The sequence below is a fragment of the Dromaius novaehollandiae genome, chromosome 1 (assembly GCF_036370855.1).
Source record: "Dromaius novaehollandiae isolate bDroNov1 chromosome 1, bDroNov1.hap1, whole genome shotgun sequence".
NCBI lineage: Eukaryota > Metazoa > Chordata > Aves > Casuariiformes > Dromaiidae > Dromaius > Dromaius novaehollandiae.
In genome coordinates, this window is record NC_088098.1 from 209,432,545 (window position 1) to 209,447,863 (window position 15,319).

Here is a 15,319-nt window from a genome sequence, read left to right on the forward strand (position 1 = left end):
GAAGCCACATGACATGTCACCGTGCTTCCTTGACTTATCACTGTGTGCCCAAGAGCAGTATAGCATCATGATCATCAGTTCTCAGTGCAGCTTGTGAGCTGAGATGCAGTACTATGCCAGCACATTTATACAGGATCTATCCAGTTAGCTTGACCTCCAGTATGCTGCTTCTCACTTTTAATTATGAGGATAGCAGAATAGGAGGAGCTTGGCTTTATCTTATGCTTCATTCATATCACAGTGTAACTGTGTCTTGGGAAAATTATAACTATTGGGGAAGAAATATGGAAGAAGTATGTTCTCCCATAAATGCCTATAGTAGAATTTCGTAATGAAGCATCTTGTACTGCACATAATCACAGATAACAGAAATAGCAGGACCAGTCTAATTCAGTCAAGTTGCTTTCATACCTCAAGTAACTGTCAGAGAACGAAACTCATGGTTCTGATCACTGCAACCCCTCATCCACCCTAGCAGGAAACCCACCCATCCACAAAGTAAAAGGTACTGAGGAGAAAACTTATCTTCTAGCTGTCATGAAACCATCACCATGCCCGTGAGAATTCTTGTTCCTGAAACTAAGAATAAACCTGCAGCTGTGGGCTGCTGAACAGGCTGCGGCTTACAGCAAACTTAGAATAGTACCAGCCTGGGAAGAGCCTGTGCACTGGAACCAAATTACAGGCATATTTGCAGCTTGTTCCTTCACTCACTTGCCTCTGTGAATTTGCTGAAGTCATTGTGGTGAGTTACACCAACATAATTAGTTGTGTCAACAAATTAAATCTGTAGCATTATGTTTGTAATGAGCCATACCGTGCCCAGTCACTTTGACAATGAACTTTAGGGTTCCTGAGCCACTTAGAAATTTTTTGAAATTTTCATTCTTAGCATATTTCTGCAGGATTTTTCTTCAAGTCAAATCAAGTTGGATCCAAAGCTAATGCTTTCCCTGGTTGCCTGCCTAGCCCATGAGGCACCTACCCTTTTCCCCATGAATTTAATCATAAAAAGAGAGAACTGCTGAAATGCTGACAAAGCCTACAGAAGATTGGTCCTGAAGAAAACACCACTGTGTTCATTAATCTAATTGTAGGGTCTAGTATGTGCCAGTCAGTTTGGTGCTAACAGCATGGGCCAAAGTAAGTCGCTCACTTGCACCACTGTAATTTCCCACCAACTTCACTCCACTCCTGATCTCCTTGCTGTGAGCAAGAGGGGAAGATTACGTAATTGCCTTGCAATGCTACAGGAAAACTGTCTCTTGTAGCTGAACCTGATAATGTCAAAAGGAGAGAATAAAAGCACAGAGTGGTAAGGGTAATGATAAAAGAACCGTGAGAATAAAGAGTTAGGTTGGTAGGTTAAGAGGGCAGGAAAGAGGGTGGCACTACACAAAATAGTGCTTATTAAGGATGGGCCAGAAATACTATTGGCATTATAGCTTTTTAGCAAATTTCCCTGTATATAAGGGACTTGAGAGTACAGTTGTACTTTTTCTTTTCCGGATATTACTGAAATCCTCAAACGTGTATGTGGTTTTTTTAGAGCAATTATTTGCTAATTTTTTCTCTTCAGAAATATTCAGTCTTCATTCTTATCTTCTGTGGGTTTGGTGGAAAAATTCTTGGATGATTCACAGATTTTAAGAACAGAAAGAGCTATTATGTTCTAGCTAATTTGAGTCCCTTCTTAACATAAGCCATGGAGCATTACCCAATAAACCCTGCAGCAAACTGCTGGTTCAACCAGAGCATGAATTTAGAAAGACATCAGTCTTTAAATTAAGACATCGAAAACTGGAAAATTTACAAGCTTCTAGATCAGCTTGTTTCAATTGTTAATTACTTCACATATGCATAATATGAATTTCTTCAGCTTCAGTTTCCAGTCTCTGCATCTCACTGTATCATTTTCTGCTTAACAAGAAAGCCCTGTATAATCTGAAATGACTCCTCCATGCAAGTGGTCAGAGGTCATTTCAAAACTTACCCTTCTCTCAGGCAAATTAAATCAATAAAACTTTTCTAAAGGATAGGGCTTACTTAGAAATCGCTAATATTTTTTTTCTCTTTTTAAAACCTTCTTCCCTTTTTTTTTTTTTTTTTTGGGGGGGGGGGTAGATGGGAAATTAATGACGTATTCTCGTAATTGTCTCCATAACATCCATATACAGAAATGGCAACACTTTTTTATACTAAAGTAGGGAAGGAATGTAAATTGAGCATTATCTCATCACTCAAATGGAATGGCAAAGTGTTGAACTTTGGAGAAAAAATGAACTTAGAACCTAGCAGTTATAATAAAATAACAAAGTATTCCAAATGCAATTATTTTTCATCTGTCATAAACTCACAAACCTTTCTTTGGTATATGTTCTAAGTAAATTAAGGTAGACTGTTTTACGTGTACAAAAATTCTGGTCATTTTTATTTCACAAAAGAAACAGAAAATACAGGACCCTTATTTTTTTATATATATATATGTATATATATGAATGTTCAAATATATATTTTTGAAAGTCATCTTAAAAAGATGTTGAAAGTTTTGGCCCAAACAAAGCCAAATGATGTTATTTCATTCTCATCATGGAGCAGTCTAGACAAATAGGCGGCAGAAAGTTAGTGCCCTAAACTACTGTGCCATCTGGTTCTCAATTGCTACTCATTTTAATGATAATGGATCTATGATGGATCCATGCCAGCTTACTACAGCTTGAGATCTGAGCCAAGAAACTTATAATATTTCATAAATAATAGCCCAGGAATAAAACTCCTATCTTACTTGTAACTATCTTGAAAACATTTTCATTTTTAAAGAAAAATAATTTGTGTCTGTCTAGAAAAAGCAGTGAATTCTGGAATGTGGCTTCTGGAAGTTACAAAGCACGGGCAGCATCCACTGAGATTCCCACTGAATCCTAGATCTAAGCATACACAGGAGTAGCCACCGGAGTTATGGCCTAGAAACCCAGTTCAGTTCCTGTTAGAAGCAATGGCAAGCACCTTCTTCAGCATTCAGTAAGGGGAATACTCATGACCTATACATTTGTCACTCAGTCTTCATTATAACAGCAAAGAGTTTTTTTTTTTTTTAATTTAAAAAAGAGGGGGAGAACTTTCATGACATGTTTAAGATTTTCTGTGAAGTGCTTTACAAAAGATGTTCTTAATTGTTACAGAGGAGAAACTGAGGCACAGAACTGTGATGCGAGTTACCAGCATCACCCAGGAACAAGTGTCCTGGGGACGAGGCCAGAAATAGAAACCAGGTCTTCTGCAGTCTTTTCACTCAGTGTTCTGTGCACTAGGTTAGATTGGTTTGCTCGTCTAAAATAACATCCATTCCGTTTTTTCACTGTAACAACACATGGCCTATCCATACTGCTGAAATCAGATGGGAAAGTTCCCACTGCAGGAATCTTTCAGAAGTGCCCACACAAGCACCTAGGTGCTTTGTGTAGCATTGTACACTATGCTTGAAAATTGCCAGGTTTAGTGCTCCAAGATATGTTTCAAAATGCAGACTAGAAGCTTTCTCTCCAGCAGCACTGCGCCATCAGAAAAACTGAATGTCAGGGACCTCAGGGCATTACGATCACTTATTAAAAAAAGAAAGATACCTGCTCAGGGATCATGTAATGATATTCAAAAGAAACCCATGCTGTTTACAGAGAATGCTGAGAAATTTCTTTTTAGTGGTTATAGATTTTTTTCTCTTATTTTTCATCCAGTTTTTTAAATCTGACTTGCAGTGTTACCAGCTTACCTTGTAAAGTTGGCAGTCTGCTGCAGGGTTGAGTTCCATGCTAGTAGAGCCTCCGCTATAGGAAAATGGCATTTTTCTATCATTTGGGACTTTTATCAAATGGCAAGAACAACAATGGCAATAGGGTGAAGACTGGTAGTGGTTTATGAAAAACAACAATAACATTATAGGAGTAATCATGTCCATAAAAATGCCAATATTTTATCTGGGTTTTGTTGAAGTCATAAAGGTGATGGAAAGAAAGGACAGTAATTCATATGATGCACTACATGCACAGCCTCTGATGCTGCAAGGACTCATGTGGACACATCCACATATCAAAAAAGTCTAAGTCAGTATCTTGAAATCTTTAGGACTGTACGTTACACTCAAATATTGGTCATAAATTCCTTGAGACAGAGACTGTATTTGTTTATAGTGTCAGTACAGTGACCCACTAACTTCTAGTGCAAATAAAGACTCTTTTGTTCTGTTTCTGATGGCCTTGAGTTCAAGCACTGACAATATAATGAACTATTCCCCTTAAAGTCAATGAGAATTTTGCTGTTAACTGCAGTAGAACCCAGACTTTACCTGAAATCTAAGAAACTTTGAAGAAACAAGTACAAATCCTTGAGATGTAGGGGGATAGGGGGGAAAACCTGTATCCTCTGGGAGTTTAGTGCAGCAACATGCATGCAGAATTGAAGCTCTGTGTACATATATATTCTCTTTTAAGCACTAAGCAACCTACAATCCGAGTTTGACTTAGCTCTCTGTTTGTTGTAGCGTAGTTGTGGCTCATTAGCAATCATGAACTGTTTTATGCAAAACATTGCAATACTCCCAGTTGAGAAGGGGAAAGGGCTGACTGAAAATGAAAGATTCCTAAACCTTTCAAAATATTTGGGAGATGAAATCATTGCTTTGTTCAAAATGAATGGTATAAGACAGAACATTACAGCTGGTTTTCATTCTGCTATTTCAGAGCATGAGCATAGTTCTCGATAAAGCCTGTTGATTTAATTAGTATATACTTGCCTACTACTGAGCTGCAATGTAAGACTGTGGGGAAATATCTGCTGCAAGATGTCTCTAAGGATGTTTTTTTTAACATCTCAAGCAAAAGTTGCAGTAATTTGATGCAAAAATTACCGGTGATATTTTTTGATTAATTATGCAAGAGACAGCTACAATGATCCCTTCTGGCCTTACAACCAGTTTTATCATAGTTTAAAAAATAGTGGTTTATTATCATTTAAAAAAATAGTTTAATGATTGCCACAGTTACAGAAATCCAAGCACCAGCTTCCTCAGGAAAAAAGAAAAGGTGCTTACATGCTTAAAAAGTGCATGGTCGCTGACAACAGTGACTTCCTCCTTGACTCTGTGTTCGGAAGAGAACAGCTCCATTCATTCACTCCTATACACTGACTTGCACGTTAGCCATTTAATGTTTGGTCCCATGCTTTTGCCATTGGACCCCTGAAGCTGTTTTTTTCATAGAACCTGTAAAAGGAGTCAGCATCTTTGGTGATGCTTTGTTAGGGGGTTTTGGTGAAAAAAAGGAAAAAGGAATGATAGGAAATCTAGTTATAATAAAGGGGAAAATTCACAATATTATGGCCTTAAACACATGAAAGAAGCTGGGAGGGAGCAAGGAGGTGCCTATCATGTCTACTTTATACTTCATATAAGACATAAACAAAAACTCTTTCCTGATCTCTAAGGAGAGCAAAAATCTAGCAACACTCTTTGGTGTTCTAGCCCTTCCACAAACAAGGTATGAAGAAGCAGGAAAACTGTTAGATCAGGATCTCAGCTGTACCACGAGTCCTTTTTCATGCCACGTAATGCCTCAGAAAACAGCATATACTGCCACTGCCACTGGGGTAGCAGGGTGAATGTACTCTCTGTGTAAGAGCAGAGGGGAGCATGAATCTTCAAGCCAAAGGAGACAGTTACGACCTTCTAGTTTTGCATAACATGGACAAGGATGGTCTGTTCTCATCAGGACATGACCCTAGGCTCCAGTTTTAGCACCCTTTTTACAGGGTGCTCTGCCTGAGTGGTTCAGTTTTGAGTGCCAGGCCCTTTTGTTTGTGTGAGGGGAGACAAATTTGTACTGCCCCCTTCGCTTTGCCATTCTTTTTACATGCAACAACTTGGGCTTTGAGCACTTGCTCATAACCAGGAGCAGTGGGAGGCCCAGGATGTTCCCTATCTTCTCTGAGAAATGGGTAGATGGTTGAGTCTGTGGGATGTTAACTGGACCACACCAAAACAGAGCATCCCCAAATAAGGTCACATATTAAGCACATTTCATGGAGGGAAGATGTCTCAGCATTTAAGCTAGGACTTAACTCAGAAGTACCTATCACATCTTCAAAACTGGCAGTGATAGAGAATCCATCTTATCCCATCGTAAGTTATTCCAGTGGTTAGTTATCCTCAGTCATGGGGACCGGAATAGGTGCCTGAGAGTTATGCCCAGTAGGCCAGGCCTAGCCCCAAGGAAAATTCTTTTAAGTCCACATCAAGTGGTTTGTAAGAATCACAAGTACTTTTGAACGGCCAGACAGCTAGCAGCTGGAAAACATTGTTAGCAGCTGTAGACCAGCAACAGCCAATGATACTAGCTGCCAAATCCATTCTGAGTGTTGCCTAATCAGCTAGTTGAAGCTGTTCATGAGCAGAATTGGAGACTAAAGTAGATAAGTCCTAACACAAAAGCTGTTACAATAGAAGATTCGTACTGAGTTGCTGGATGGGGAAGATAAATTGGGTGATATTCAGAGTCCCTGTTTGTTTTTTTTTTTTTTATGGAAGAATTTTGAGGTTTACAGATTTGACAGAGAGAAAATTACTGGTATAAGTATCTGCACCTACACTGAGGCATTACGTGTATGGAGTGAGATGCCTAACACTGTTTTTTCTATGGTATCATGAACGTAATGATATTTTTCTCCCCTCAAGGCAATGACAGAAGCTGTGTTATAGGTTTCGACCAGAAAGAAAAGGTATTAAAATCATTTGCTTTAAAGCCTAATAGCTTTCATGTAACACTTTGCTTTATGACTTAATTATCCATTCCTGTCAAGGAATGTCTGTAATATGAGGTTTAAATTATGTTTGTGTGCAGTAGAAACTCATTTAGAACCAAGCTCTGCAAGGAACATCCTCATTCCTCAGGGAGCTTACGTAAGGCAAATTTGCTGCATCCTCCAAGAAAACAGATGGGAGCAGAGTGATTTCTCCTACACCAACCTCACCGGACCAGTACGGAGACATTAACCCACACACAGTTGCCAGTGCAAGTGGTCTCCGTATCCTAACTACTTTAGAAGAGTACTCAAAAGTGTCTATGGCCAAATGCCTAAGTACTTGTGAGGACTGGCGTCTCATTTTCCTCTGTGTGATGCCTCATGAAGTTACCTCAGGATTTTATAGCTCAGCATTTCCCTTCACTATGTACCAAGTCTTTAAGGCATAAAATAGCTTTTAAAAACATTACTGTAGGTGATTTCTAAGAGTAGAATGTTTAACACATAATTACTTCCTCTTTTAGATAAATCACCATAAAAGATTGAATTTCTTAATTATACAGATAATCCTCTGCTAAACTAATTCTGAAGTTCTTAAAATAGATAAAATTGTACATTTTTTATGGATAATTAAATCTCTTTAAACAGTGTTTGAAATGTGGCCACTTATTTGCAAGATTTTCAGCAAAATAAAGGTATTTACCTTCTCTCAAAAATCCTATAAGACTTTGAAAACTATTTCTAGTTTCTTCTCTGTGCCATACTTTTTATGTTGAAAGGGAAAATAGAGCAAAGGAAGTAGTCAATGACAATTCCTACACCACATGGTAGTACCAGAGCAAGGCCAAAGAAATAGTGGCACAATTGGAATATTTATGTTTCAGTGTTGCATCCTGAAATGTATTTTTAACTTGGATGAGGCAAATCATGTGGATGTAATGTCATCTTATGAAGGAATCAGAAAGATGATATTCTGGGCATTTGGGCATTGTGAAGGTCTGATGAAAGTTTGTGATCTTAAGAATATAGCAAGAGTATCTCCTGCCACTGCAAAGTTTTCAAAGGAAGAGCTCTAGGATTTCAGCTAATTGCTCCATCAGTAAGAGTCTGATGTGTGTTGGAAAGAACCTACTGACTTTGCTCATGCCTAGGAAATGGGAATCTAATTCAAGCTGGTATAAGATAAAATCTGGGAAAGCTGTGGATTGAACCCAAGCTTTCAGTGAAATCTGAGTATAAACTGTGAGAAAGACTAGTCTAGAAAGTACCCAAATCCATTAGTTAGGGTGAGACAGTAGGTAATTCTGAAGAATTCAGTGTTTCTGAGTCTGAAGGGCAGGTGCTACTGTCCTAAAGAATGACAGCTGATCTGAAGAGTGTAAAAATGTGGGTAACACATTTCAGTTATATTCAAGTGAAACAGTATACTACTTTCCCTCCAGAAGCAGCAGACTTTCTATGAAGGACAATCGTTATATGCCAGCCTCTCTGTCAACCCTGTTTTGTTTTAAGAAGTGGATATGAAATTTTGCTTCACCTCACATATATTGAAGTTGGTGGTGAACTTAAGAAAAAAACCATCTTCGTAATTTGAGTTTGGTTTCTGAACGGCTTGGAAGGGAGCAGAATGATGCTGTATATTGTGTGGTCTTGCACTGAGTGATTGTACTGGGTGGGAGGAGAGAGGAAGGAGAGGCGCGAAGGGGAGCAGGTGTTGCTTTCTGTTTTGCACTCTGTCCACAGATTACATGGAGAAAGATACCTTAATTCAAAAGAACATCTTTACCTTATGGGATCAGCAGAGCAAAATCTAATGAGCTTGTTCAGCTTTATAGCTCTGTGATTCTAATGAGAGCCTCTGGGCGCTGCTGTTCTGTGACAGGATGTAAGGATGTGGTGCTCCTATGGACTGACAATTTGAGCTCCCTTTGCCTTGTGTTGGGGAGAAGGGTTCAAGGAAGGTTTTGCTAATCTCTTTGCTCATTGCTGTGCCCCCAGGAGAAAATAGGCTGTGAATTTGGTGCCTCCATGGCTTTTCTCATCCGTGATGCCATTAGCACTCACTTGAGCATCTAATTCCTAGCTCTAAGTGCAGCAGAATGCCTGTCCCCTGGGCTCAGCCCCCCCCCCCCCCCCCAACATACTTCTCTCTTCCCGAGGCAGCACAAACAGCGCTTCTGAGATGAGGAACTTTTCTACCTTTCTCTGCCCCATCTGCAGTAGGATTTTGCTGTTTGAATTTTTTTTTTAATCGATATGCATTTTGCCTTTGCATTATTAGATGGGGGTAGCTAGCTGGGGAGTGGTCACTTGTTAATTTGGTGATCCTGTTCCTAAGCTTTAAAACTTTTCTTAGTGCAGATTTACTTCACAATTAAGGAATCCATTTTAAGGGATTGGTGCAAAAGTGATTATTGAAATTTGGGCTGGCTCTCTGAGGTCATTCGATAGCAAAATAGAGCAATGTAAAGACTGACTTTAGTCAGGTTGGCTGCAAGCAGCTCTAAAGAGCATCAGTGCACCTTAAGCAATCCATTTATCTCCACATTTGCTATGCCATCTATACATAGTCAGATGCTCCCTCTACCAGTGGATTAACTTTGTTGTTAATTATTTGGCCCTGCACTCAGATTCTGGCACCAGTAAATAGCATCTGCGCTGCATGGAAATGTTTTGGCAATTAAGAGCCAATTAAACTTGGCTTATCCTCCTGTTCCATCCTTCTTATGCTGTTCATAGACAAGACTCTTATGACTGAAATATTTAGGATCTATTAAAAAAAAATTGGGGTATCTTGATTTAGCTCAGATTGAGCCTGTTTTCCTCTGCACTGAAGGCCCCTTGGAAGGATGAAAGTTCAAGGAACGTTGCACCATAAAACCTGCTCAAAGAGAGAAAAAAAATCAAAATTGCTTCTAAATCATGTATGGATTCATTATCACTGTGTCAATGATGGTAAAAAAACTGTTCAATCAAATATTTGAACACTGGCATGTTAGGTTCACCAAACTGATCCAGCAGAATTAACAACAAAATTACAGGGCTCCTGGCATTATCCACAGTCATCCTTACCCTATTTTACTTGTATATTTAGCTTGGCAGGATTTCTCCAATGAGATATGAAATTATCACTTAACCCCTTTTTAAATTGTGTTATCTGAGAGGTCTGCAGATGAGAACCATCAGTTAGGCAGATGACACCTTAAAACAATGAATTTCTAGAAATGCTCCTTTGTGTCATGTTGTCCTTCCTCTCTTTTTATTTGCTTATTGAATACCGTGATCCATGTATTGATGGGATGTATGGGAGCTTTATAGATGTATATATGGGCATCACAGCCTTTTACTGACATCATTGTTCAGTGCTTTTCTGTGTTTGTGAAATATAATTATTCCTGTGTAACAGATAGGCACCGTCACGCAGGGGCTATCTGACATGCCCAAGTTCTCAGTTTGATGCCACATCCTTCAGTTCCTGCATAGCACCTTAGCTTCTGGATTCATCCTCTTTTTGCTCTTTGTTAAGTTCCTAGTGCAGTGGGACCTAGTTTCTAGTGCAGTCTTTTGATTAGGGACCTTTGGATACCTCCACAATAGATGTAGCAGTAATAACACTGGAGACAAGTGGTGGTAGTTTAGCAAACAGGTGATGATTGCAACTGTTAAGAGAAAGATAAATGCAATGTCAATCTAATAACAACCAGAAAAACCAGAAAGTATTGACCTGTCAGCCTGATTTTTACTTTACAGTTTGTTTAAACATTATAGTTGTTAAGGGAACCCTTACATGGAACAGAAGTAAATGGTATGTGGAATTCCCTAAAACTCTGATCACGGCTGATGGATATAGAGTGAGCTCTTCAAAAAAGAGGCTTGGTAGATGCACAGGACTTAGAGCACTGGAATTTTGTCCACTGCGTACTGCCTATGTGCTGGTGTATTGACTTGCAAATATAGGTGTCACAGCAGGATAAATAGTAAAATAGAGACTTGGTGAACAAAGACAGTATAGTGGATATCTGCTTAATAATATAACTTTCAGTCCCACAGAACTAAATCATATTATCATGGAATTCAGTGGTATTTTTGCCACTCCTTTCATTCTGGAATCAGATTTTTTTCCTTAGACAGTTTAGCAAAGTATTGTCTAAATAACAATACTATATAGCGTACTAAAAAAAAAAGGCATTTGCTGGCACATTGCAGTCACCAAATAACTCTTCAGCAGACGGTTTTAAATGGGGTGAGATATCAAATATGCAGTAATTCATCCTGGGACTTGTTCTTTTCAATATATTAGCTAATGAATGACAAAGAGGGAAATGTAAACACCAAGTTAATTAAATCCTCAGATGATATTGGGCCAGGGAGGATAGTAGTTTCAGAGCAGATGGACTGAAATTTCAGAATGATCTGGCAGGATTCAGGAGGGGGATAGAAGGAAAGAAAGATGAGTTGGAATATGCAGAAATGTCAGATAGTTCACCAAGAGAAAAATTATCATCATCAAAGAACACTGACATTGTGAAAAAAAAAAAGTTAGGATCATTCTTAGCACTTTATAACAGCCTTTTGTCTGGGTGTATCAGAATATTAAATTAAGCTTTCCCAGGTCTTGTGGAGGGGAAGTCTGAGAAGTGTTGCTACCTTGTTTCACCAACTGAGAAAGTGCATAGCTGAGGATTTTAATGGCATTTTGTAAATAAATCGGCATGAAAATGATAGGACTAAAAGACAGGACTTCTCTTTCTCTCTAATCGATCATAATTAGCATTTGAGGTCAGACCTTGGATACAGTCCCATGCTATGCATTTCACAATGACGAAGAGTATGACAAGGATCAGCTTAACCAATTTGGAGCTGCAGGACACTGATTTTGTACGAGAAGCCTTATTTACTGTGCCTCTTTAGAGCAATAAGATCAGCCGCATGTGGTGTGATCTTTCTGCATATACACAGAGCAACTTCAGGGTGTCTGGTTAATAGGTTCCCGTTAACCAGTATTGGACCTATGTCAAAAGCCACAGGGATCTTTCAGCATGGGCCCTGAATCAGGGCTGGATACGTTCTGCCTGGGATGTCAGGCCTCTGTCCTCTTCAGTGTCTTATAGTCACCTTGTCCTACAGCAATATTTTGCATCCAGTGTGTCACAAGCCTCAGGATATTTATGAAAAGTAAGGGTTGGAATGGTTATGAGAGGAATTATATATTTAAAGTGCCTGGTGTGATCTTAAGTACTAGTCCCCTCTGTCTATCTCTTGTCAAGTCTCTTGCTCATCTGTCTTGCTCAGGGTCATTTCTCAGCTTTTTAAAACTCATAGAAATGCTAAAAATAAGATTCTCTCTGCTATCATGGATACTCTTAGAGTACATATAAAGGTAAGAGCATGAAGGAATTTAAAGAATTTAAGGGATTAAGAATTCTTTATTTTGAATAAGATGTTAATAACCTAAGAGGATGGAGGAGTGTACAGAGGGATCTTTGTATATCTAGAAAGGTAATAAGAATGACACTACCACCTATGAATAATGATGCCATTATATAGAGCCTTGACAGGACTGAAATTGGAACACTGCATACAATAATGGACCATTCACTGTAAAAAGCAGAACTGGAAATAAGAAGTTAGAGCATATTCAGAGAAAAACAATGAAAAGGTCAAGATGGTCAGGGCTGGATTGAGCCCATCTATGATGTAATGCAGTATATTCGCAAGTAGCTTGATAAACTTCTGCCTGCGGATTTGTATGCCGACTCATCTGTAGGTTTATGTCAACTTCAGAAATCCCTTCTCCAGGTTGAGTGATCTCACCCTTAATCTGCCATTTTATTGTGACTATGTTTGGTTTACTCTAGCTTTCAGCAGGTGTTCTTTCCTTCCATTTTTGCCTTGCCAGTTTTGTATATTCCTTTCTGGATAAGAGGCTGTCAGCCTAAAGAAATGAGCTTGCCTGGCCATCACTGAACATCTGGAAGCCATTTGAAGTTGCCTTCTGATTATCATGCAGACCTCAGTCCTTAGCTCTTACAGCTGTACTTAGAGAAATTCTTCATTGGCTTTCTGGCAGCTAAGTTTGAATGGAGATGTTTTACAGACCCCCAAGCCAGTAGCACAGCTTCTTCAATCACTTCAAGAAGCTGTTCTGAAGGAAACTTACTCTGTATAGGCACATCCACTGGCCTGTATAGGATGTGAGGCTCATGGAGAGCATCTTTCCTTAAAAACAGTGTGGTTGTGAGAGACATTTTCTTACAAAAAGTTTTCCAGAGAAAAGATGGGATTGTATGTGGACTAAATTGCTTTGCTTACCCAGCTTGCAACCAAAGACAGACAAAAGACAGTAGTAGGACATGACAATTTTTTCTTGGAGGTTTATTATTATATTTCAGGTAATGTATGTGTGCTTAGTTTCACTATTGAGGATCCCATTTTATTCCAAGTTTAACTATTCCATTCCAACTGCAGAATTTGTTGTGTGGCTTGTTTTTTCTTTATTTTTCTTCTTAACTTCATGTACTATTTTCCACGAAATAGGAAAGCATTATTATTATTCTAATTCAGATTTCATTAGGCATCCCCTCTCTGTTTTTAAGCAGCTTGAGCTCAATTTCTGACTGATTATACACATTTTTTCCTTTCAACTTCAAATGTACTTTTTTCTTAGAACATGTACTAGAGCTTGTAGAAGTTTTCTTCTCTCTTCCACAGAATTTGCTTTCTTTATCTGTTGTTACATCATTCAATTATCAAGAAGTAGATGGCTCAAAAGCCCACAGAATCAATTAGCATCAGATTTTCTTCTCATAGAAACATGCCAAATTACTATTATTATTTAAATTCTAGTAAAGCCATTGGTTTTAAAACATCTCAGTTGAATTTATTTCTCCCTAGTTGGGAAAAAGTAGATGAAGTCACCTGCTCTCCAGCTTGTTATGCTCTCAAGGAGCCCAGAGACAACTGTGGAAGAACTTCCATTTGTGCAACATCCGTGGCATGCAAGAGAGAGAAAACGTGTTGAAGGTATTATGACAAAGGGAAGAAAGTGGAAGAGTGGAACAGACACCTATTTTCATGGACAAGGTTGCTTCTGTACAGTCTGAGTTGCACTTTTCCTACCTGGTCTTGAATTAAGAGGTTCCAGATTCCCTTCCTGCCTTTGTCAAAAAAAGAAAAGAAAAAAGAAAGGGAAGGGAAGGGAAGGGAAGGGAAGGGAAGGGAAGGGAAGGGAAGGGAAGGGAAGGGAAGGGAAGGGAAGGGAGGAGAGGAGAGGAGAGGAGAGGAGAGGAGAGGAGAGGAGAGGAGAGGGAAGTGAAGTATCAAAGCCAAAAGGGTCAATAGTTTTAGGAAAAGTAAATTCTCATGCATGTGTCAGTGTCAGAGTGCATAATGATTTCTGCTCAGACCTTAAGCTGGGATCCACAGCTTTCTATGCGTTACAATGCAGGTGCAAGGATAAGTTCAGACCAAGTTCATTTTCCTCAGAACTGAATAAAACTGTTTAAATATTGTCCAAATGTATTTATGGACAGCTCATATTTCTTATTACTTATTGCTGACTTTATCACAAGAGAGAAGCAACAGTTTAGACGGTTTGATTACTGCATTAAAAAGGTCTTTAAAACCACTATGAGAACTACAATCAAATATAATTATGTATTCAGACAACTTTGTTCTCTCAAAGAAGTACATGTACTTTCTGTACCGAACTGTTTGTTCAATATTGTTAATTAATGTTGTATTAATTCTTCTTCATGACAGCCTTTTTACTGTCATTTTTATAAAATGTTTCCAAAAGGCATTCCTTTGATAAAAGATTACACAATTTAATTTTTTTTAACAAGAATTTCAATTTTCCACCTATTTCATTACCAAATACATCTATTCTGTGAAGTGCCTCACCTTTCTGTAAATTTGTCTTTTACCAATTCAGCCTCAGCTAATAAAGTAAAATGAACAGAAGCATGTTTTATTTGTAATGGCCGCCCCACCTATTCTAACTTGCCTTTTGAAAATTTAGTTTGTTATAACATTAAGTTGTAACATGCTGCTTCAGACTAGCAATCACAAGCTGATTGAAGATGTTAGCCAGGTCTCTACACAATTTATTATCTGTCTATCTCACTGCAAACAGCATTTTTGCTTTAGAGTAATCAACTACCACAGCTGCCCTTTTGTCCTTTTTGATATCTAGGGCAAGCTTTTTCTTGCTTATACTGTTGCCCTTGGTGGCCATGTTGAGGTGGAGCAGGCAACATGGCTCCTTATCGCAAGAAGTAATGATTTTAGCACTGAGCCCTCTTCCTGCATTGGTAAAGTGCTGCTAACTAGGACAGGATTTCCCCCTTCCCCGTGTCACTGTCATTGCCTGCAGCATGTGTCTCCAGCGGTAGTATGGGATGTAAGTTACTAAAGCAGCTGGATTGCTGGTTTCAGGTGCCACTTCAATCCACAAGTCTGCATACAAATCTACTTCTCCTTGCACCTGCACTGTAACGCATAGAAAGCTGTGGATCCCAGCTTAAGG

At 38.9% G+C, this 15,319-nt stretch overlaps 1 protein-coding gene across 8 annotated transcripts in view; it reads left to right on the forward strand.

Annotated features, from left to right (window-relative positions):
• The window catches only part of NOX4 (NADPH oxidase 4), a 113,710-nt gene that overhangs the window by 68,195 nt on the left and 30,196 nt on the right, over positions 1-15,319 (forward strand). For 5 of the 8 annotated variants that reach the window (XM_064505147.1, XM_064505150.1, XM_064505148.1 and 2 more), the window contains exon 14: positions 3,183-3,311. The exons of the other annotated variants lie outside the window; for them this stretch is intronic. In XM_064505147.1, coding sequence (XP_064361217.1) covers positions 3,183-3,311 — 129 coding nt within the window. The remainder of the gene's footprint in view (positions 1-3,182; positions 3,312-15,319) is intronic. 8 annotated transcript variants of the gene reach the window in all.